The 23,779-nt window shown below is 44.3% G+C and overlaps 1 protein-coding gene across 7 annotated transcripts in view; it reads left to right on the top strand.

Moving 5' to 3' along the window:
- The window catches only part of CDH4 (cadherin 4), an 803,867-nt gene that overhangs the window by 727,966 nt on the left and 52,122 nt on the right, over window positions 1–23,779 (top strand). For all 7 annotated transcript variants that reach the window (XM_053245224.1, XM_053245227.1, XM_053245226.1 and 4 more), the window contains one exon: window positions 7,782–7,967. In XM_053245224.1, coding sequence (XP_053101199.1) covers window positions 7,782–7,967 — 186 coding nt within the window. The remainder of the gene's footprint in view (window positions 1–7,781; window positions 7,968–23,779) is intronic.

The raw sequence follows: 23,779 nt of genomic DNA, 5'->3' as shown, positions 1-23,779 counted from the left end.
TCTCTCCACTTTCTCCACGCCATGCATGATTTTATAGACCTCTATCATGTCTCCCTGCAGTCATCTTTTTCCTAAACTAAAAAGCCCCAGGTGTTGTAGCCTTGCCTCATAAGGAATGTGCTCTAGGCCCCTGATCTCCAGCTTTGACAATGTGAATTTGCATCAGTTCAGTGAGGGTCTAACCTGTTTAGGGCTACCCCTGGCTCCTATTGCTGCCCTCATTGGAACATTTCATTATTTATTTACTTCTTTATTTATTGGATTTATATCCTGCCTTCTGTCACAAATGGCCTCAAGCTAGACCATTAAAAAATCCAATCTAATGAAACATTTTTTAAAAATCCAATCTAATGAAATACAATACAAAAATAACAAAACCACAGGAACAAAAGCAGCAGATAAAAATAGAAGATAAAAGCATCAGCTAGAGAACCACTAAAGAGATCTTGAATAATCACTAAAAGTACAAATCTCTAAAAGTACCTAAAAGATAATGCAAGGAAACTTCAGAGTCCCTGAAGGGTGTGGAGTGTTGGAAGGAAAAGTTTTATGCAGCAAGCTCATTAAGCATACCTGGAGACTGATGCTTAAGGTCCAAAGGGTTTTTAGGGAAATTACATGCCAGGATATAAAGCCTGTGTCCTTGCATCTAGCAACCTCATGGTGCTGGGGAGAGAGAAAGAAGAAGAAGTGGGAAGGAACTAGCCTGAGAATATCAGTCTACCTGTCAGGAGGGCTCAGAGCAGAGACAAAGAGCAGAATCAAGAGGGATTCCCTTACTTACTACCTCTACTTCTAAAGCCCCTAGTGGTCAGTAATTGGGATGTGCAAAATGTTTCAAGCCTGAAATGTTTCAAGTGTTTAAAGTCAAAATGTTTCTAGTGTTTTGACTGCCATTTTGGAGAGCTGTTTTTCCAGGGAGAGCTGGTCTACTCATGAGGATCAACAGGTAGACCAGGCCTCCATGCCAGAGTTGGCACATTGACTGGTCTAAGCACTGTGGCAGGTAGACCAGGCGTCTGCCCCGGACTTAGTGCGACAGCCTGCCTCGAAGGATTGCTCTACTAGGTAGACCAGTCCTCCAAGGCAGGCTGACATGCCAAGTCCAGAGCGGTGACCTGGTCTGCCCACCAGCTGCAACTAGTAGACCAGCTCTCCCTGGGAGAACAGCCCTCCCAAATGATGCTCAAAACACTCTAAACGTTTCAAGTTTGTTTTGTTGAAACAGCTGGCTTGGCCGCTGTTTCGACGAAACATTTCAAGCATTTTGTGTTTCGCGCTCAAAATAAAACACAAAATCCAGTCTGTGCACATCCCCAGTCAGTAGGATAAACATGGGCAGAAAGCTGGTGCTTAAGGAGTCACATCTCCAACATGGAAGTGGAGGGGGAGCAATTTTTGCATCTCTCCCCTCCCTCCAAAAGCCCTTTCCATGCATATAAACAAGTTCCTGAAAGTTGCACAGCCCTCTGGAGCATATCATTTACACATGCAAAAAGGACTTTGTGGGGGAAGGGATGATATATGGAAATTTCTCCCCCTCCACACCTTGTCCACTGTGCAAAGAAGCTTTCACTGCAGGGACACAGAAAGCTCCTTGGACCCACAGCTCTTTTCCCATGACTGAAGGGCTGCAGAGAATGTAAACCACTAAAGATGGTGCTAGGTGGGGCTAGGTATGATGGGTGTGGCTGGGGATGATGGTTGCTCAGCAACAGCTGGGGGGCCGAGTTTGCCCAGCTCATGAGATGGGAGATCCATGATCACATCTGCCATTATTAACAGAAGCCGTTGGGAGTGCTAAAATGATTGGGACAATGCTGTTGTTGGAGGGGGTTCATGCCCTGTGTCACATTGCCAATCAGATCTGGGCATCTCTACAGCTCTTATTACTGCTTAAACAACAATGTCATGTCTAGTGACCCCTTAACAAGACCTGTTTCAGAAAGAATGCAAAGTACTCAATGGGGCATTTTTGAAAGGACGCCTTTCACTTCTTTAAAAGATCATCAGTTGTTCATGTTAACAGTTAGGGAAAAGACAACTGATGCAAGGTTGACTGATGTCTTGATCAGGGCTCCACAAATTGAAGTGTAGCCAGCCATTATTTGTGCTCTTCCGTTTCTCCCCCCCACCCTCCCAATCCTTTCTGGCAAACAAGCAGAGGGCTTAGGAGAGAAGTGGGTCTTCTCATTTGTACTGGGAGACAGAGATGTTTAGAAACAGTGGGAGTCTTCTCCTACTATGAGGTCTATGAGAAGGAGAGCAAGCATGAATTGTCCCCTTTACTAAGCAGGGTCCACTCTGGTTTATATTTGAATGGGAGACTACATGTGAGCACTGTAAGATATTCCCCTTAGGGAACACAGGAACATAGGAAGCTGCCATACACTAAGTCAGACCATTGGTCTATGAAGCTCAGTATTGTCTTCACAGACTAGCAGCAGCTTCTCCAGGGTTGCAGGCAGGAATCTCTCTCAGCCCTATCTTGGAGATGCCAGAGAAGGAACTTGGAACCTTCTGCTCTTCCCAGAGTGGCTCCATCCCCTGAGGGGAATATCCTCCAGTGCTTCTAGTGCAGGATGCCACTGAGTACCAGTTGCAGGCGAGTAACAGCAGGACAGAGGGCATGCCCTCAACTCCTACCTGTAGGCTTCCTGTGGCATCTGGTGGGCCACTGTGTGAAACAGGATGCTGGACTAGATGGGCCTTGGGCCTGATCCAGCAGGGCTGTTCTTATATTCTTATGCTCACACTTCTAGTCTCCCATTCATATGCAACCAGGGCAGACCCTGTTTAGCTAAGGGGAAAAGTCGTGTTTGCTACCACCAGACCAGCTCTCCTCACTAGGGGATTGGCCATAGCTCAGTGAAAGAGCATCTCTACGCAGAAGGTTCCAAGTTCCCTCCCTGGCATCTGCAGATAGGAATGGGAGAGACTCCTGCCTGCCTGTAACCTTGGAGATACCGCTGCCAGTCTGTTTAGACCAATGGTCTGACTCGGTATAAGGCAGCTTGCTGTGTGAACATGGCTAGGGCCTTGGCTAGGTGAACTTGTCTATTTAGGTGCAGCAGGGCTGATACCCAAGGGTAGTGAGATGTTGTCAGGCCATTGCCCTGGTCTCAAACTGGCAGATGAGATGACCGATATTCTCACTTGGTACAGAACACAAACAGGTCAGCAGCAAAGTAAAAAGTGTGTACCCCACCTCTCTTGGATTAAGAGGCTCACCAATGGTACCTTGCCCAGGAGCCAGAGTTCAAAATCCTGGATCCAGCATTCAGGTGTGCCTACATGTTTTACATTGTCAGAGCATCCTGTAGTTCTATTGTTGCAGTAGCTTTCCTCAAGATTTCTCCAGTACAGCCACCAGGAGACTTAGTTGTGGTTGTTGAAGCACCAGTTAGCTCCATTAACGTTTATGGGATATGAGTGTACACCGCTTTAAGCTCCTCAGAGGAAGAGCGGGATATAAATGTAAAAACGTAATAAATGAAATAAATAAATAAATAAATAAATAAATTTAAAGCACTGGCTTTGCTTTTGGCTATCATGTTGACAGCCTCTGGTCTAATGAATCATTTCTAGGCTATTCTGAATTCATTTTTGTCATTAGGAAGCATTCCTTCCTGTTCTCATTTCTGTCCTCATCGAATGCAGCAAATAATTGTCTTCCTGCTCTCATCAGCTTTGCAAATAGTTATTGCTCATAGAAAAGTGGGATCCACATTCTTGGAAATAAACAAATTAAATAGGTCTGCAATAATGCTGGCCCATTAAAGTTTTTACCAGCCCACCTATGTTAGCCGTATGCGGAACACCAGCAGTGTGGAAGAGGGAGAAAAAGTCCTGGTCACCCCTCAGAATTAAGCACTCTTGAGCTGCACTGATTTAGATTGCACGTGCAGGTTCTGAACAGAGAGTGGCCAGAGAGGCATTTGTCATCCTCTCACATAATATTAGCACCCAAATGAAATTAATTGGCAGTAATCTCTGTAACGTCTTTGCACAGCACATAATTCATGTATTACATTCACTATCATAAAGAGCTGGCTCTCATGATATGTCCTGGTGATGGCTCTACTCACCATGCAGTTAGGATGTGAATGTGCTAGAAACAGACGGCTGATAGACCATAATATGATCTGGAAATGTGATTCCTCCCTCCCTCCCTCCCTCCCTCTCTTTCTCTGAAAAGGAGCCCCTGCTAACTTGGCAAAGAGGCACCTTTTAATGTAGTGATTCTCTTTATTTAGCAGGGGGAGAGTAACTGGCCCTATCCACCCCAGCACAGTACCTCCAGGGACTGCTGCTGGTGTCTACCTTATGTTTCTTTTTAGACTATGAGCCCTTTGGGGACAAGGTTCCATCTTTTTTGTTTATTTCTTTATGTAAACAGCCCTGAGCCATTTTTGGAAGGGTGGTACAGAAATCGAATGAATGAATGAATGAACCCCCATTAGAATTAACTGGAAGGAGGCCCCGCACTCCACCAGGGCTCTCTAAGGACAGCCCTGGCCAGCACTGAAAAGGTTACACAGCCCACCAGCCCTCCTCCCAGCAATACAGCTGCTGCGTGAAGCTGCTTTTTGTTTTATTTATTTATTTATTTTGTTTTATTTATTTAGTGCATTTATGCACCACACTATACAAAACATCCCTGAGCAGTTTACTTACTTACTTACTTATTTTTATTAACATATTTTTATACCACCCAAAACTTACATCTCTGGGCAGTTTAAAACAAAATAAAAAACAGAAAGTTTTAAAAAGTTTTAAAAGAATATTTTAAAACAGCACTAACACCACTAAAACAATATTAATTAAAAGCCTGGGTGAACAGATGCGTCTTTAAAGACTTTTTAAAAGCTGTCAGAGATGGGGAGGCTCTTATTTCACTAGGGAGCGCATTCCAAAGCCTCGGGGCAGCAGCGGAGAAGGCCTGTCCCTGAGTAGCCACCAGACGAGCCGGTGGCAAATGTAGACGGACCTCTCCAGCTGATATCAGTGGGCAGTGGGGTTCTTGACTTGTATTTTGCCCGGAAACTTATCGGCAGCCAGTGTAGCTCCTTCAATACAGGAGTTATATGGTCTCTCCGAGATGACCCAGAGACCAACCTGGCCGCTGCATTCTGGCTCACAATTTAAAAAGAAATGTCTCAACATTTTAAACATGCATCTGCATGTAACATGCAGTTTGTCTCTGAGTCTGCTAGGACTTCTAAATCCAATTTGTTTGCTGTATGTGCATTATGAATGTCTACATTTTCAGTTAATTTCATCCTTTTATTTGGGTGCATTTTTCACAAGCAGCAGTGAAAAGCAGTGAAGGAGGGGGAAACATACATGGAAAAGAAAAGAAAACTGTAGAGGAGCAAAACAGCTCAAGGGACTGGATGGCTGAAGGGCAAATCTTTTAGCTCATTTTCTTAAAGAAAAGTTTGCCAAACAACACATTTCCCCTGAATTCTGGCATCCACTGGCACTCCTCCAAGGACTCTATAAGCCTCTTATTTTTGCTGCCTACTCAGGACTGCAAAAGCACAGTGTAGCTTATAGAGCACTTGGCAGGCAAAGCTCTCCCCTACATCACAAATGGGATCCTCCCAGTCCCAAGATGGGAGGTGGTTCCTTATGATAGCCTAATGGCCCAGTTCATACATAACAGGAAACCATAGGTCCATTCACCTCCAGTTTCCGAACCTGAATGCCCAAACCTGGAGAAATGGAGTTTGCAGGGGAAAGCGACCCACTATTTCCCTCACCAAACTCCTTCAGTCAGAGTGAAGTTTCACTGCCGCAGACTCCATTTCTAGGAACATAGGAAGCTGCCACATACTGAGTCAGACCATTGGTCTATCTAGCTCAGTATTGTCTTCACAGACTGGCAGAGGCTTCTCCAAGGTTGCAGGCAGGAGTCTCCCTCAGCCCTATCTTGGAGATGCTGCCAGGGAGGGAACTTGGAACTTTCTGCTCTTCCCAGAGTGGCTCCATCCCCTAAGGGAAATATCTTACAGTGCTCACATGTGGTCTTCCATTCAAATGCAACCAGGATGGACCCTGCTTAGCTAAGGGGACAAAGCATGCTTGCTACCACTGGGGCCAGCATTACATACAAATGCTGGTACTGCAGTTTGGGCCCCACGGAGCTGGAGTTGAGGGAGGAAGCTCCTCCCTCCCTCTCTCACCCTGATTGGCTGTGCAGGCTGTCCTTCTGTGAAGAAGGAAGCCCACACAGCCAGATCCCCTGCCTCTATGTAGTCTCACTCTGACCACAGAGAGACGCTCTCCCCAACGTCCAAATGCAGATGGGAGAACAAGGAGAGGGGGCATGGAACCCCCGCAGTTCCCTGTTGTGTATGAATCAGGCCTCTGAAGTGCAATAAACCTCTGTTCCTTCACCCCAAAATGTGCCAGAGGTTCAAGCTTTTGGTAGTCCAAATGTGTGAAACCAAAGTTTCGTCACAGTTTCGAACCGCCGGTCAGTTTTTGACCCCAAACTTGAACCTTAGGTTTACATTGGGTTTCCCTGCCAAAACCTGAGGTTTGAAGGTGGCATTGTGTTGTCTGGATTGTGCTGCCATGTCCTCCAGTTTGTGCAAGCTGCACAAACTGGAGTTAAGGGTAGGAACATAGGAAGCTGCCATATACTGAGTCACACCATTAGTCTATCTAGCTCAGTATTATCTACAAAGACTGGCAGCGGCTTCTCCAAGGTTGCAGGCAGGAATCTCTCTCAGCCCTATCTTGGAGATGCCAGGGAGAGAACGTGGAACCTAGATGCTCTTCCCAGAGCGGCTCCATCCCCTGAGGGGAATATCTTACAGTGCTCACACTTCTAGTCTCCCATTCATATGCAACCAGGGTGGACCCTGCTTAGCTAAGGGGACAAGTCATGCTTGCTACCACAAGACCAGCTCTCCTCTCCCTCTCTCCTACTCTCTCCCACTCTGCAATGACTTTCCTTCATGAGGCGGAGGAAGCCCACGCAGCCAGTTCCTCCCCCTTTGTAGTCTCCCGGACCACAGATCGTGATGTCTGGCAGCATGCTGGGGGAATGGAGGCAAACTGCAGATCTCTTGGACCCATGGTGTGTTGTTATGTCTGAAGGAACATTTCTGGAGGAAATGTTTCAAGTCAGAGGTCTGGAGGAACATTTCAAGACAGAGGGACTCAGTTGAGGTTTGGCGTGTCTGTGCTCAGAGTCCCTGAGGTCAGCTTCTGGGTCTGGATGGCAGGCAGAAGGCACTGCTCTGTTGCGCAGTCAAGGACAGGCCTGGTTCCCCATATTACACCAGATCTGGGTAATCGCCACAGCCTTGCCAATTGCGGAGCCCAAAGTGACACCACCCTACTCTGTGTGGACCAGAAAGGGGCTCTGAGGCTTGAGCACACACAGCCCTCAGTCCTTTACTTGGCTCAGTCCCAGGTCAGGTTCTCCTGGAATCCTTAGCCTATTCAGAGGACCACTGAATGTGTGGTGAAGTGGAAAGTGCGTCGATGGACCCTGTTCCTGACCTCTGTGTCTTCATCTGATTATCTGAACAGAGTCTATGCGGTACGTTGTGTATATGCCCTTGGCTATTGGAAAGTTATGCAGAGATTGGCAGTACATGTGGTGTGCACGTTCCTGATGTGCATGACTCCTCACCACACTCACTTGTTTGCCCAAAAAGTGCTCCTTACAGAACCAAGGCTGTAAGTTATTTTCTATGCCTTTCCCATTGGTTCTCTGTTCCCTGACTTGCCCCATTCTAAAGCACTTTCTTTTCCATTTTCAGTATTCCGGTGAAGTTCCAGAAAACCGAGTGGAAGTAGTAGTTGCCAATTTGACAGTGATGGACAGAGATCAGCCTCACTCACCCAACTGGAATGCCGTTTACCGGATTATCAGTGGAGACCCGTCCGGTCATTTCACTATCAGGACTGATCCCATTACCAATGAAGGCCTGGTAACCGTTGTGAGGGTATGTATTCTCACTCCCCTTGCTCATCCCACACAAACCTGATCAGCGATTTACCCCACCTAAACATTTTTGGAAAATCAGGCTTTTTAATTTTGGACACATTGTGACATTTGAAGAATGAGATCTGGTTTTAGAACAGGAATATGTCTGGCTTGGAAAAAAGTCAGTGGTGGCTGGTGCTCCCCAAAATGACAGTCCTCAGCACCACCCAGGTCTGCCCATTCAGGATTTCCTCTGGGTCCAGGTAGGATTTTCAGGATCAATATCAACATTATGATGTTTAAGAGTGCATGAGTAACACAGAGGGATTTGAAGGAGCTCAAAGCTGTGGCAAAGTATGCATGCTCTAATTCCAGGATCCATTTTAGAAATTTGCCTAACCAAACCAGCATTCAGGAGGAGGGGCATGCAGGGTAGAACGAACTCATGGAACAAAAAAGCAATGGAATGGGGATAATTGGTTCAGCCCTAATGGATTAAAATGATCATTTAGGCCTAAAGGAGAAGCATGGCTGCCCTGCCATTGACTCATATCTCCTCCTTGTTGCTCCCCTGAAATCTCTACTGAAAGAAGAGGAATAATGTGACATAACTAGCTGACATACTATGCAAAGCCATGCATCCAGTAGAATGTAACATTCATGCAACTGTGATACAGAAGAAATTTCTCTTACACAAGTGCAGAAATTGTGCAAATGCAGTTGCGCAGTGGTATGGCCCTTATTTCCAAAGGCCATACCATTGCACAACCCCATGGGTGCAATTTTTGCACCTGCTCAAGAGTGCTTGTGCACAACTGTGTGAATGCTTCATTACAACAAGCACATGCCGTCATGCAGTCTGTCATCCCCTGTAAATAAGCGGAGCTACACAAACGTCTTGCACTGGCACAACTGTGTTCATTGTGCAAATACAATGTTAATCAGGATGTCATTCCCTAAGTATGATGCCCAGCCCATTCACCATCTCCGCTTGAGAAGGCAGTGGTAAGCCATGAATTTTTGTCTTTCCAAAAAGGAAACCATATTCCCCATTTGTTTGATAACACTGCCTAGAAAACCAAGAGGCGAGTCAGCATCTCCGCTGGTATTATGTGCAGTCAGAGAATATCAGGCAAATCAGTCAGCTGATAAGATTCCTACAGCTGTTTTCCACAAGCTATCAAGACACACACAAAAAAGAGTGTATGTATAGGCAGCAAGGACTTGCTTTGTGTGCTCCATGCACTATTCTTGAAAAGGACTCCCCCCCACCCCCACCCAACCCCGTGCATGTGTTGCTGAGAACAAAGCTTCTTCAATCTTTTGAAAAGTGTGACCTTGCCCCAATGCCAAAAAATAATTTAATATATATGTACTACAGTGCAGTGCTAAGGCTGAAAGAACAGCATTGTAAAAGAGTGATTCATGGGAGGAGAGCATTCCCTGTTACCTTACAAACTGACATAGTTTCTAATGCACATAGTCAAGGAATTAAGAAAAAACTGTGCCCATGAAATGCCATCAAAATGAGAAACAGGACCTGTGAGATTGCCCTTTGGACAATCCACAATTGATTGCCTCCCTGGACATCCACAATTACAGCTATGCTGAACTACTATGGGAAATATCAGCCATTTCCTACATGAAAGCTTCCTCTACACACACACACACATGCACACACACACTTCCTACGCACAAACCTACAGGTGAAACTTGGAAAATTAGAATATCGTGCAAAAGTCCATTAATTTCAGTAATGCAAATTAAAAGGTGAAACTGATATATGAGACAGACGCATTACATGCAAAGCGAGATAAGTCAAGCCTTAATTTGTTATAATTGTGATGATCATGGTGTACAGCTCATGAAAACCCCAAATCCACAATCTCAGAAAATTAGAATATTACATGGAACCAATAAGACAAGGATTGAAGAATAGAACAATATCGGACCTCTGAAAAGTATACAGTGTACTGTGCTTGATTGGCCAGCAAACTCGCCTGACCTGACCCCATAGAGAATCTATGGGGCATTGCCAAGAGAAAGATGAGAGACATGAGACCAAACAATGCAGAATTGCTGAAGGCCGCTAATGAAGCATCCTGGTCTTCCATAATACCTCATCAGTGCCACAGGCTGATAGCATCCATGCCACGCCGCATCGAGGCAGTAATTGCTGCAAAAGGGGCCCAAACCAAGTACTGAATACATATGCATGCTTATACTTTTCAGAGGTCCGATACTGTTCTATTCTTCAATCCTTGTCTTCTTGGTTCCATGTAATATTCTAATTTTCTGAGATTGTGGATTTGTGGTTTTCATGAGCTGTACGCCATGATCATCACAATTATAACAAATTAAGGCTTGACTTATCTCGCTTTGCATGTAATGCGTCTGTCTCATATATCAGTTTCACCTTTTAATTTGCATTACTGAAATTAATGGACTTTTGCACGATATTCTAATTTTCCGAGTTTCACCTGTAGAACATGGATATTTATAAAAGAGAAGTAGATATTTTAGTCTTTTGAGAACTAATCTTGCATCAAATTCCTGATTTCTGTTCACTGCATCTACCACCAGCATTACTGGTAGCTAATCCTGCTTCCATCTATTAGTAGAACTCTCCCTGTTGTTTGGAAATCTCGTTGCATAAGATTCTACATAAGACAAAATTAATCTGTCCCCTTATGAGTTAGGAACGTGCACATCTTTGAGGCACACAGAGCCCTTCATATTCCTAGCAATCTTCCTATACTGACAGCAGCTGTTCCAGTAAAAGGTATCCCTTTAGCTATTTTATTTGGTTTACAACCTGATCCTGTGCATATTTTGTTGGAGGTGGCTTCCATACTCGGCCCAATGAGACTTAGTTCCAAGGAAATGGCTGACATCCAGCGCAGCCCACCAGTAGTGCATCAGGAAGCCATGCCTGAGTAATGAAGAGCTTCCCCATTACCTCTGCAGCCACGCAGCCTTGGGTACACATAGGAACATAGGAAATTGCCATATACTGAGTCAGACCATTGGTCCATCTCGCTCAGTATTGTCTACACAGACTGGCAGCAGCTTCTCCAAGGGTACAGGCAGGAATCTCTCTCAGCCCTATCTTGGAGATGCTGCCAGGGAGGGAAATTGGAACCTTCTGCTCTTCCCAGAGTGGCTCCATCCCCTGAGGGGAATATCTTACAGTGCTCACACATCAAGTCTCCCATTCATATGTAACCAGGGCAGACCCTGCTTAGCTATGGGGACAAGTCATACTTGCTACCACAAGACCAGCTCTCCTCTCACAGGAGAGGAGAGCTCTCGCACAGCAGGCGGAAGTGAACTTTAGCTGTGCTCTGTATAGTGCACTGTGTAAATTATGTCTGTGAGGGCTGCATGACCCTCAGGGACATATTCTCAGTGACACAGGGCACTTCCAGTGCCAGAGGAGATAATCAAAATCACCACTGCTGTGCATGTGCGCAACATGCCCTTAGTTGCCCAACACAGCTAAGAAAGCTCTCCATCGCATGGGAGTGTCTTAGGAACATAGGGACATAGGGAGCTGCCATATACTGAGTCAGACCACTGGTCTATCTAGCTCAATATTGTCTTCACAGACTGGCAGCAGCTTCTCCAAGGTTGCAGGCAGGAATCTCTCTCAGCCCTTTCTTGGAGATGCCAGGGAGGGAACTTGGAGCCGAGATGATCTTCCCAGAGCAGCTCCATCCCCTAAGGGGAATATCTTACAGTGCTCACACTTTTAGTCTCCCATTCATATGCAACCAGGGCAGACCCTGCTTAGCTAAGAGGACAAGCGATGTTTGCTACCACAAGACCAGCTCTCCGGGTGAGAGAGCAGCTCTCCGGTCTTCCTGGTGAGGTACCAATGGGCTGTCCATAGTGTAACATGGACAATGCTAGACCCACTTGGCTGCTGTGGGGCTCTAAACATGTAACGTCACTGCTGTACAAAATGGCAGTACTGAGACTGTTGCTTTACCCACAGTCACGCATGTTTTAGAGCCATACAGTGCCCACATTACACTGCATATTCATTTAAAAATTGATCCCTCTGGAATCAATGGCATATATTTCCTAGTAAGCATGTTTAAAATCAAGCTGTAAGAGCTTAAAAGAAATAGGGTAAGTAAGTGATATCTTTTGCATTGGACCAACATGTAGAAGGGTGGCTGATGAAGACTTCCTTGTAACTCTGAAGCCTGCACATGTATGAGAAGTGAAGAATGGCTATGATTCTCTTGTGGTTCTGTAATGATTGACAATCTAAGCTGGTTTAACAGCAAAAAATACACCCCCAGGTTGAGGGTGTTGCTGTTTTTCTAACCTCAACAACAAAAGCATTTAACTTGTTTTTCTGCATCAACACAGAAATTCTACCTTTCATTTTAAAAAAAGTTCCCTTTCAAAGGCAAACAATTTACTCCTCATCTTGCAAAACCTAAAGTGTCATGAGAGCACTTTTAAAGCAACATCAATGACAAGAAGAAGAGGAGAATGGTAGTGGGGAGGGGTCTGTGGCTTCTGCATAACCAGCTCTTCCTTATTCAACAGTTCACTTGCTCCAAAAACCGGGACAGTTTTCCCCCCCAAAGGTGAAAACTCATGCCAAGTTCAACTCCCCATAGATGTGTAACCACTCATAATAACAATGCAAAGAACCACATGGGAAACCCAATCACGTCACATCATACTCAAAGCCTGAAATTACATTAAATGCCTTCTATAGACAATAATTTACTCGCCTGATCCATCTGAATGACCCACGTTTCCTGGGCTTATTAATCTGGTTGACTTTTCAGTAGGCAGACTGGAAATAGGGAGTAGGGAGTAGGCCTAGGGAGGAGGGGGGAGGAGGGAGGTGGGAGTAGGGAGTAGGCCTAGGGAGGAGGGAGACTAAAAATGCCTGTGATTTCAATTATTGATTGATTGATTGATTGATAGATTTATATACCACCTTTCACTAAAAACAACCCCAAGGCGGTTTACAAAAGTTAAAACACATAATAAAAATGAATTAAAAGTATTTAGCTAAAAATATAAAAACAATCCGATATTAAAAATATACAACATACAAAATACAAAAAACTATACATGGATAAAAACACACAGAAGCAGCAATAAAACAGTCATGTAAAGGCCTGGATAAAAAGCCAAGATTTAACCAGCTTTCTAAAAACAGTAATGGAGTCTGAGGAGCAAATGGCCACAGGGAGAGCATTCCAAAGCCTGGGGGCAGCAACAGAGAAGGCCATGTCCCAAGTGCATGACAACCTAGCCTCCCTCATTGTTGGCACCCGGAGCAGAGCCCCCTCAGATGATCTCATCAAGCGGGCAGAAACCCTTGGGAGCAGGCGGTCCCTCAGCGGTCCCTTATTAAATAAAATCCCCAATAGAAAAAGAGGATGCTACCCCCTCCCATACTTGACAACATGCAGATTTCTCCAAATACCAAAGAGTTTTGTTTTAAAAACATGGGAAACTGGCTTATACTGAATGGCCCTTGGCCCATCTAGCTCAGTATTGTCTACACTGACTGGCTGCAGCTCTCCAAGGTTTCAGGCAGGTGTCTTTCCTAGTCCTACCTGGAGATGCTGCCCGGGATTGAACCTGGGATCTTCTCCTGCATGCAAAGGAGATACTCTACCACTGAACTATGGCCCATTCCCATGAAGTGTGTATTCACTATAGGAAGCTGCCTTATACCGAGTGAAACCATTGGTCCACCTAGGCCAGTAATGTTTTCACTGACTGGCAGTGGATCTCCACGATTTCAGGCAGGAGTCCTTCCTATCTCTACTCGGAGATGCCAGGAATTGAACCTGGGACCTTCTACATGGAAGGCAGGTGCTCGACCACTACCTATAGCTAACATTTTACTTTTCCTCCTTGACTCTAAACAGCTTTTGTTTTAGGATTTTTGTTTTGTTTAGTGTCCAGATAGCAAACAGAATTCTGGATCTCTCGCTTGTGTTCATGAAACCTATTTAGGACAATGGCTGACATACTGTAAATTGTTACATGTGAGTTTTAACAGAGCTTGCACACATTTGCACAAGAGCACTGTTGGGCAAATGTGAAATTGCGCAAAGGAATTGTCTGATGGATGCCCATTATTTCTAATGCTGTCCATTGAACAACTGACTTTGTGCAATAACATTTTTGTGCAAGTGCGCACATTCTATTAAAACCCACCCAGAACATCGTGCAGCATGTCAGCCACCGTTCAGTCTTTGGATGCCGAGCAAAAACTTCCAGCTTCTCCCAAACATACCTGAATTTGAAAGGAGCATTTAAAAAAATGTGTCAAATAACCCTTCAGCATATTAAGTGGCGCAGTGGGGAAATGCTTGACTAAGAAGCAGAAGGTTGCCGGTTCAAATCCCTACTGGTACTATATCGGGCAGCAGCGACATAGGAAGTTGCTGAAAGGCATCATCTCACACTGCGCGGGAGGAGGCAATGGTAAACCCCTCCTGTATTCTACCAAAGACAACCACAGGGCTCTGTGGGCACCAGGCGCGGCTCGTGAATGCACCTGCGGGGGGGGGGGGGGGCGGGAGGCTTCTTTAAGGTAAACTGAGCTGGCGCTCTGTGCTGCCCAGCAGCCCCCGTGGCAGGGGCTCACCTCCGCGGGAGCCAGGTGAGTGGCGAAGGCGATTCCCCCCCGCAGGGCTGCTGGACGGCACAGAGCACTGGCTCCGTTTACCTTAAAGAAGCCGCCCCCCCCCCCCGCAGGTGCATTCACGAGCCGCGCCTGGTGAGCACCAGGAGTCAAAATCAACTTGACAGCACATTTTACTTGTAGATCACTGAATTCTTCACTAAAACATGTTCTGCAGCACTTTTAACCAGCTCTTAGCATACCACCTCTGCCATTTGAGCTGGTGCGCCGAGAGGCACATATGATGTACAATTTCAATTTTGTTTCTCATCTCAACAAAAGCTATTTCCTTGGTGGCGTGAGATCCTTATCTGCCTCGCAAGACTTGTAAATGGGGCAGGGAGTGGAGGAAAGGCTGGCTTCCCATTCATTGCGGTCTGAGCAGAATCTCCAAAAGCAGCAATAGATACCCTGTGGCAGCAGGCTCACTAAAATGTTATTATGAACCCTGCATGGATTATAGATATGAATTTGAAATAGAGGCATTCTCCATTATTGTTTGTCTGACTGTCCTGACATAACAACAGGAGGAGAGCTTGTTCCCTATAGTTAAGGATGCCTGGAAAACAAGAAAGGTACATTTTCAAAAAGAAAAGCCTTCAGACACTGCCTGATTTATCTACATGATGCACTCAAATCATTTCCCTTGTAAGAGGCCATAACAGGCGTCTCAGAATTCAAAGCCACTAGCTAGAACCTGTCTGAACTTTTGCAAACACAAGGCAATAATCTCTCGCAAATGTGGAAACACATCTGCGCCATACAGGGACAAAATATGGTCAACTTGGAATAAACAGTCCATGACAAGCTGTAATTACTCAGAGTTCTGCACGTTATGTTGAACAGCATGATAAACTGATGCAGTAGCATTTCACACTGAAATGAGGGTGATATTTTTGAATAGTCCATGCTTTTTTAAAAAAAACAAAACAACCCTGTAAAAACTATGGCTTATGTGATGTGCAGCATTATAACTCCATAGCGCTGCACCCGAGGGCTGCTGTGGACTTGTAAGCAAACCGTACGCTGTTCTGAAGCAGCGGATGTGGAAGCAGCTTTTCGGCAGTTTCCCCCACTGTCACAAATGGGGAAACCTGCAGAAACATCACTTCTGAATCTGCTGCTTCAGAGCATTTTTGGAGCTTGCTTAGAAGTTCGCAGCAGCCCTAGAGCACTGTGTATCGTGTAAGCCTAGGACATTAAGGAGTAAACATCATCTACTCCAGGGGTGGCCATTCTAAGACTTTCCAATTGTTTTTGCACTATAACTCCCACTATCCCCACCTTAGGGTTGCCATGTCCCCCGGAATTTAGGGTAGCCCCCAGATTTTGGCTCCTCCACCCACCTGCTAAATTCTACCACATTATGGGTTAGTCGGGAGGCTAGATATGTGTTGGTGCCATGCGGCACTGTGCAACACCGACACACAGTCAATTAGCTCAGTTTTGGGGTGCGTTTTTGGTGTGTTTGCACCCAAGCCCTGGCTAAGCGGCGGGCTACTTAAGAGGGCTCACCGCTGCACCATCACTACCGGGAGCAGCGTGGCTCCCTGCAGTTCACACGTGCAGCAAAAACTGGACTGAGCTTCCCTAGCCTGGTTTTCACTATGCGTGTGAATAGCCTCTGTCTCTTTTTGTTTGTTTGTTTATGTGATTTCTATACCGCCCTTCCAAAAATGGCTCAGGGTGGTTTACACAGAGAAATAACAAATAAATAAGATGGATCCCTGTCCCCAAAGGGCTCACAATCTAAAAAGAAACACAAGATAGACACCAGCAACAGTCACTGGAGGTACTGTGCTTGGGGTGGAGAGGGCCAGTTACTCTCCCTCTGCTAAATAAAGAGAATCGCCACATTAAAAAGGTGCCTCTTTGCCCAGTTATAGGGACAAAAGGTTGTTGTGGGGGCAAAAGCTGGATAATCCATCTATGCTCTGAGCTCCTTGGAGGAAGGGTGTATGTAAATGTGAATAATAATAGTTCACTACATGCAAGGAACCTCCTATGCTGGGGAGCTTTAAAAAAATATATAGCCCCAAGCACCTTCTTTGATGGTCTTAAGCAATATTCTGGCTGCATTCGCATGTAACGTGGAGTGACAGTTGAATAGGCCTGAGGTTCCGCAGGCATTACGTCTGAATGTGGGGAACCAGAGTCCAGCACAGCAATGAAACCGAGGGTTCAGTATTGGAACTCCAATCTCATAGTGAGTTGCATTGCCACAACCTGAGGTTCCAGGCAGCCTGTGGTATGTCCAAATTTGGAACCGCGGGTTGCTTCCCCTTGAAGCTCCTCTCTCAACTTAGTGTGATTGGCTGTGCAAGCTGTCCTTCAGTAAAGAAGGAAGCTTGCACAGCCAGGTACCCCTTCTCTCTGCCATCTCACTGCCTGCAGAGAGACTGCTTTCCTGAATGTCTGAATTCAGACAGGAGAGTGGGGTGTGGGGTGGCTCATTAGACACGTGGTTCCATGTTACATGCGAATGCAGTCAGTAAGTAATAACTGGATTACTCTCCAATGTAACCACCTTATTTCCTGTCTTCTCAGTGTATACAACACATACAATTTCTCTTAGACCGATGGAAAATATGAGATTGACTTTAAAATATTTTATTCAGATAATATTACACAGGAAATGACTAGATTTCATTTTTATTTAAATCATTTGTTCTTAAAAAAACAATTGTACAGTTATAATTCAAGAGAAACACTCCTTTCCAGCTTCACTTCTTCTCTCTCTCCTTCTTTTGGCCCCCTGCCTTCTCAAGCCACTCCACCTGACCAACCCCTCTGTGACATCAGAGCAGCTCAGCCAACAGCAGCCAAGGCATTGTGTGAATTACAGTAACCTGAAATGTGGTGCTGCTCCTTCCATCTCACTGAACCCCTTTGGGCTGAAAGAATGGCTGTAAAGTGCTTACGGTTTCCAGTTTCAGTTACTAAGCTTGGGCTGCCTGTCTCATACTAGGCTTTTAAACTTTTGTCTACCATTCAGTTTCTTTAAGCCAACTGTTTCAGCAAATTTTGGTTCAATAACTCCATTCAAGGTTCTTTTAAAAAACAAATTAAAAAGTGTTTCCTCTTATATTTTACTTGCAGCAAGCAAGCTATTCTTTTTAAAATGCCTTCAAGCTATGTTACATTCCGCCCCCTGTGCATGCCATAACTATACCGTTCTGGCCTCTTGATACGTGAACTAATAAATATCAGAGAAAGCTTACTTAGTCTTTACTGGGCTGTTCAAATGTGACATCGCCAGGATTTCATTAAGCCATCTATTTATAACCAATAACCTTTGTTCTCCTCTGGGCTGCTCCATTGCTTGAGTTGTTGGATCTGAAGACAAACAGACACTCACTTTTTCTGCCTCCTGGCAGGTTATAGATTACAAGCCTTGGGCAGTTAAACAGCATAGAGCAAATGAATCCAGAATCTGATGACCAGCAAATTGGTGGCTGTGGCACATTTAATTAAGTTACAAGCCCAGTTCAGACATTATGCTGTGTGAGTGTACAGATGTCTATACACTCGTACATGTATTTGTGTGAATGACTATACCTGTACCTGCATTCATGTTAAAAGTTAACCTAAGTACAATTCCCTTGAATCGATGGTACAGATAGTAAGTGCACAGCTGTACCAGTGTTGAACATACCATGTGAATGACTGTGCCTGTGTACAGAACTGTATGTGTGTACACTGTTCTATGAGTGTTAAACATAACTTGTGAAAGGACCTACAGTCATGTGTGCAAGATTTCTAATGAATGCATAATTCAGGGCCTATTAAAAATTGTGTCTCAGTTAACTTATGCTTAAGTATGCTGAATAAACACCCTCAAGCATGATTTAACTAAGCCATAATTTATTTCCTTGTATTTATATGGGGTGTCCGGATTTTGTAATATATTTTGAGCTTTGCTTAAGCTGATCAGGAGCGGTATTATAACAGAACAAGCAACATTCTCAGCAATGAGTTGCTAGCCTGGCTTATCCAGGTTGGCCTGTAGAAGAGAGAGAAGAAGAGTTTTCCTATATATCATGAACTATAAATCATAGACTTCCTTACTTCCTTCTGGCATTTCCTCTGTGCAGGCAGGAGGATCCAAGAGGATCTGGCAGCAGGTGGGAGGTACAAGCACCATAATAATTAGGGACCTTGAGAGCCTAGGGACAATGGGAGCCAGTGGCTGAAATGATTAACAGGTCCCAAAACACAGGAACAAAGGGGTTAGTAATCTGGTCACCAGAATGCTTAGAACAAAGGTTCTCAACCTGTGGTGCTCCAGATGTTGCTGTACTACAACTCCCATCATCCCTAACTACAATTTATTGTGGCTGGGGTGGTGGGAATTGTAGTTCATCAACATCTGGAGTACAACAGGTTGGGAACCCCTGGCATAGAAGAACTGGCACAAGATCTAGACAGAGGACAACATCTGTTGTGTATTTGTTACTCAAGTCTAATTACTATACTTATAGTAATAATTCACTTTTTCAAAGCATTGTGGGGTCAGAAGGCTTGTTGCAAGCTTTTATATTGCTAACAGATTTAGAATACACCATCTCCCCAGCCCTAAATAAATGTGAATGGGAATATGCCCCATTTATCTCAATGGCAGCTTTAAAAAGTAGCCCTAATTCAGCCTTATTTGTGTGCAGCTAGTATTGCACAATGACAGAAACAATACCAGAAGGGGAGCTACATCCACACCAGTAGATTCCTCCAGATCTACTGGAGGACCAGCTGAACATCACAGTGCAGTTGTGGATTTGCATCTGCAGCTGTAGCTGTTGCATTCACGGATGCCTGGTGCTTCTACATACAGATTTCCATTGCTGTACTAGGCTGAGTGTGTTTAGGACTGTGCTACAGATGCCATAGTAATGTTTGGTTTTCACGGATATAATCCCACATAATAGGTCTCATATAGGCAAATGCAAAAGAAAATGTGATCTTAAAATGTGCAAATAAAGAACTTGTCCAGGAGAAAATAAGTTGATAAGTTGGCAATGTTATGCGCACATTGACTTCCAAACGGTTATTTCCTCCAAGACCTCTTTATTTGAGCAACAATTAAAAAGCACCAGATGTTACAGGTTACAAGCAGAACAGTTTCAGTGTATAAACACTGTCTTCAGCTGCTAATACAGACTGAGTATCTCAGTGATTTAAAGGAATTTAAGGTGGATCAGAGGAATTTAAACTACTGAGATACTCAGTCTGTATTAGCAGCCGAAGATAGTGTTTGTACACTGAAACTGTTCTGCTTGTAACCTGCAACATCTGGTGCTTTTTAATTGTTATGCAAATAAGAAGGTCTTGGTGGAAAGAACAGGAGAAAATAAACTTTCAGAAAAAGTACGGAGGGAAGTTCAGAGAGACATATTAATCAAGTGTGTCCAAGGACTGACAAAGTATATACATAAGAATGCAAAGGAACAGCTTTCTGTGAGTCATGCTGGTGGGTGTATTGGTTATCAAGCTCCATGCACTCCTGTTATTTCTGATAAGCCTGGCATCTGTCTGCTGAGAAATTGCTTTGTTATTGGGACCTTAATTAACTTGGGGTCTCATTTCAGCATTTTACTGCTTAGTTCTTCCAGCACCAAGGTGGTTGTGACAATGCATTGTTCCTTCTTCTGTACAGAAGAGCTCTGCATTTAAGGAGCTTTCTGAAACAAGGCAAAAACAGAGATCGGACAAGAAAATATGCCAACTGCCTCTTAAACATAGAATCATACCGATTATTTAGATATCCCATAGCTATGGCTTGCCTTACAACCCCTAGAAGTATGACTTAATTTACATCTCTACCCCACTTGTCATTTAGGGCATGGCTTTATTTTTCATGATGCTACCTGATGTTTCCAACTACTGTGGGAGCTAAACCACCAAATTATCACTCTGGACAGCCCCACATGAAGAAAATGGGAATGGGGCCGTAACTCAGTGGTAGAACATCTGCTTTGCATGTAGATGATCTCCGGTTCACTCCCTGGAAACTCTAGGTAGTGCTGGAAAGAATCTTGCCTGAAACCTCGAAGGGCTGCTGCCAGTCAGTGTAGAAAATTCTAAGCTAGATGGAGCAATCAGTAGCATGGCTAGGGGAGTATGGACCCGTATTCACCCCCCATCCCTGGTGGCCCTGCTGGTTTCTTTGGGGGCATGTGTGTGCAGCGCTCACGTGTCAGTGTCACCCCTTGTGTGACGTCACACACAAGGGATGTGGCCATAGCTCTGGAGGGCCCACATGCGCTCTCCGGAGCTCATTCCTAGCTGGCGTTTGCTTGCTGGGTCCATGTATTTTCTTTTCTCTCCCTCACTTGAGTTGAAGGCCCTCCCTCAACAGAGAACTGCTAGTTTTCATCAGAAGATCCATCTGACTCAAGAGGTTTTTCTGGTACCTGCCATAGTTCAGTGGCGGAAAACATGTTTGGATGCAGATGGCCCCAGATGCAACTCCTGGTATCTCTAGTTTAAACATCATGGGTAAACATCCTGGGTAATTGTGTCCTTTCAGAGCAATATTAGACCCAGGTCTCTGGGTCATCTCGGAGAGACCACATTACTCCTCTGCTGATGGAGCTTCACTGGCTGCCGATAGGTTTCCGGGCAAAATACAAAGTGCTAGATATAACTTAGAAAGCCCTAAATGGCTTAGGTCCTGGGTATTTAAGAGAGTGTCTTCTTTGCTATGAACCCCACCACCCATTGAGGTCATCTGAGGAGGCCCGTCTCCAATTACCGCCAACTCATTTGGTCGTCACACAGAGTCGAGCCTTCTTGGTCGCTGCCCCGAGATTGTGGAATGCGCTCCCTGCTGAGTTACGATCCTTCCCATCTCTGGCTATTTTAAAAAAACATTTGAATACCCTTTTTTTACCCAAGCCTTATCAGGTTTTTAATTTAAAAATACTGTTGATTTTATGGTTTTTAAATTATTGTATTGTTTTAATTTTTATATGTGATATATGTTTAACTGTTTAACTTTTATATGTGTTTTAATTGTTGTTAGCCGCCCAGAGACATAAGTTTGGGCGGGGTATAAATTTAATAAATAAATTAATATAATATAATATAATATAATATAATATAATATAATATAATATAATATAAACGATCATTAAATTATGATAAGGCAATCATTACACAGAGGGTAAGAGACATAGAAAAGCAGAGTTACCTTAGCCTGATTGCTTCCAGATATAATTATCTCAGCTTTCCAAATTATCCGAGGCCAGCTGCATACCTTACACGTTTGCCTACACCCAGGCTGAGAAGGGTCTTCTCTCAGGCCCGTTTTAATGTCCTCCCTTCAGCTGTGTTGGAGGGCAGATTTCGAGGGATCCCCTTGGAGGAACGTTTGTGCCCATGTGGAGCTGCTGAGGTGGAAACATTAACACATACTTTGTTTAACTGCTCTTTCTATGATATTGCCTGTTCCATTCAGATCTCCCCCTATCAAAATAAACATTTGGATTAGTCTGAAGAACATTTTATTGTTTATTTTTTTAGAAGATAGGCATGAAGAAGTTAGTCATAGGATTGCTTGTTTTTGTTCGGAGGCATGTAAAATAAGGTGTCTGCAAACTGTTTTTTAAATTTTTACTTATGTTATTGTATTGTACTGTATTGCTTTGCTGTAGTGTTTATTTGGTCGTTGACTGTGAATAAATGAGTTCAGTTCAGTTCTAGTTTAAAGAAGGATATCGGTACAGCTGGGAAAGACCTTTGCCTGAGGCCTTGGAGAACCATAGTCATCCAGAGCAGACAATACTGGGCTAGAGTGACCAACAGCCTGACAATATAAAGAAGTTTAATATATTCAACTTTAGAAGAATCAGCTGAGGCATGATAAGTTTCTAAATTGCAAAAATATGGCAAAGCATTTCTTAATTAGCATAGAGGTATGCATAACTCAGGGTTCCGGGGCATATGTTTAGAAATCACCCTCATCATCAGAGAGACAATTTAGAAATTGTTATTATTAGGCCCATGCAGTTCAATCACTTATGCCAGAGAAATGCAGCTATATCCCATTCTGTTTTGAAGGATTTATCTTGACAATCCGTAAATGTGTCCCCTCGCACATGTGCAGTAAAGACATTTTACTGTTCATGAACTATTTTAGGTACTCTCCTCCTTCTTGTTTATTTGTTTTTGACAGAGCAATAACCCTCCATGTACTTGAAGAGCAATCACTAGTCTTTAAATACCAATCTTGCTGTCAAAGAGCCATTTCTTTCAATTCTGCATCTTATTTTTACGGCCGCCCTTTGCCCTTGTGTGAAATCTGAATGCTGTGCTAGAGACAATCCTGTTTCTGGAAAGTATTCAGCCTATGGACTGAATCAGGTTGGGCAAAAGAAAGACCAGTAACTACTGGTAGGCAGTGTTCCCTCTAAGAGGGAATCCCATATGTTGTGGACTACAACTCCCATAATTCCCAGCCAAAGGCCATCGCAGCTGGAGATGTTGGGAGTTGTAGTCAACAATGTCTGGAATTCCCTGTTAGAGGGAATGCTGCTGGTAGGAGTCTGGCTGATTTACAGTAGATCGGGTTTGTGCCTCCCAGTTGTTTAACAATGTGCGATGGAACTTCAATGTGTCCACATCACTAGGGCTTCTGCACACGTGCAAGGCAGCACCAGCGGTGTTGTGCAGGTAGGCAGTTCCACAAAGACTTGAAACAGTAGCCCAATTCAGACATCATGCCATATGAGTGTACAGATAAATGACTGAACCAGTGCTCATTTAAAAAGTCAACCTGGATACAGGCCCTTCCAATGCATGGTACAGGCAGGAAGTGTACTTCTGTACCGGCATTCAACATAACATGTGAATGACTGTACCTGTGAACAGATATGTACCTGTGTACTCTGTACACTCATTGTATGAGTATTGAACAAAATATGTGAATGTGCCTAGTGTGTGGGTACCTGGAAGTAGCACTCCAGAAGTCCTCATGTGCTGTTTTGGGTCATTGTGGATTCATCCACTCCACAACACTCATGGGGCTGCCATTCACATATGCAGCAGTCCCAGCAGACCAGACATGTTGGCATACCATTGTGCAATGTCAGTCAGCAAAGAGATTTCTAAATTAGGCTGTTATGATCCCTGATCTGTAGTAATCCATATGTAGATTTGTGCAC

Source organism: Hemicordylus capensis, chromosome 4, assembly GCF_027244095.1.
Source record: "Hemicordylus capensis ecotype Gifberg chromosome 4, rHemCap1.1.pri, whole genome shotgun sequence".
NCBI classification, from domain to species: domain Eukaryota; kingdom Metazoa; phylum Chordata; class Lepidosauria; order Squamata; family Cordylidae; genus Hemicordylus; species Hemicordylus capensis.
Note: the sequence above shows the minus strand (reverse complement) of the source record. Positions and strands in the feature narration are given on the sequence as shown.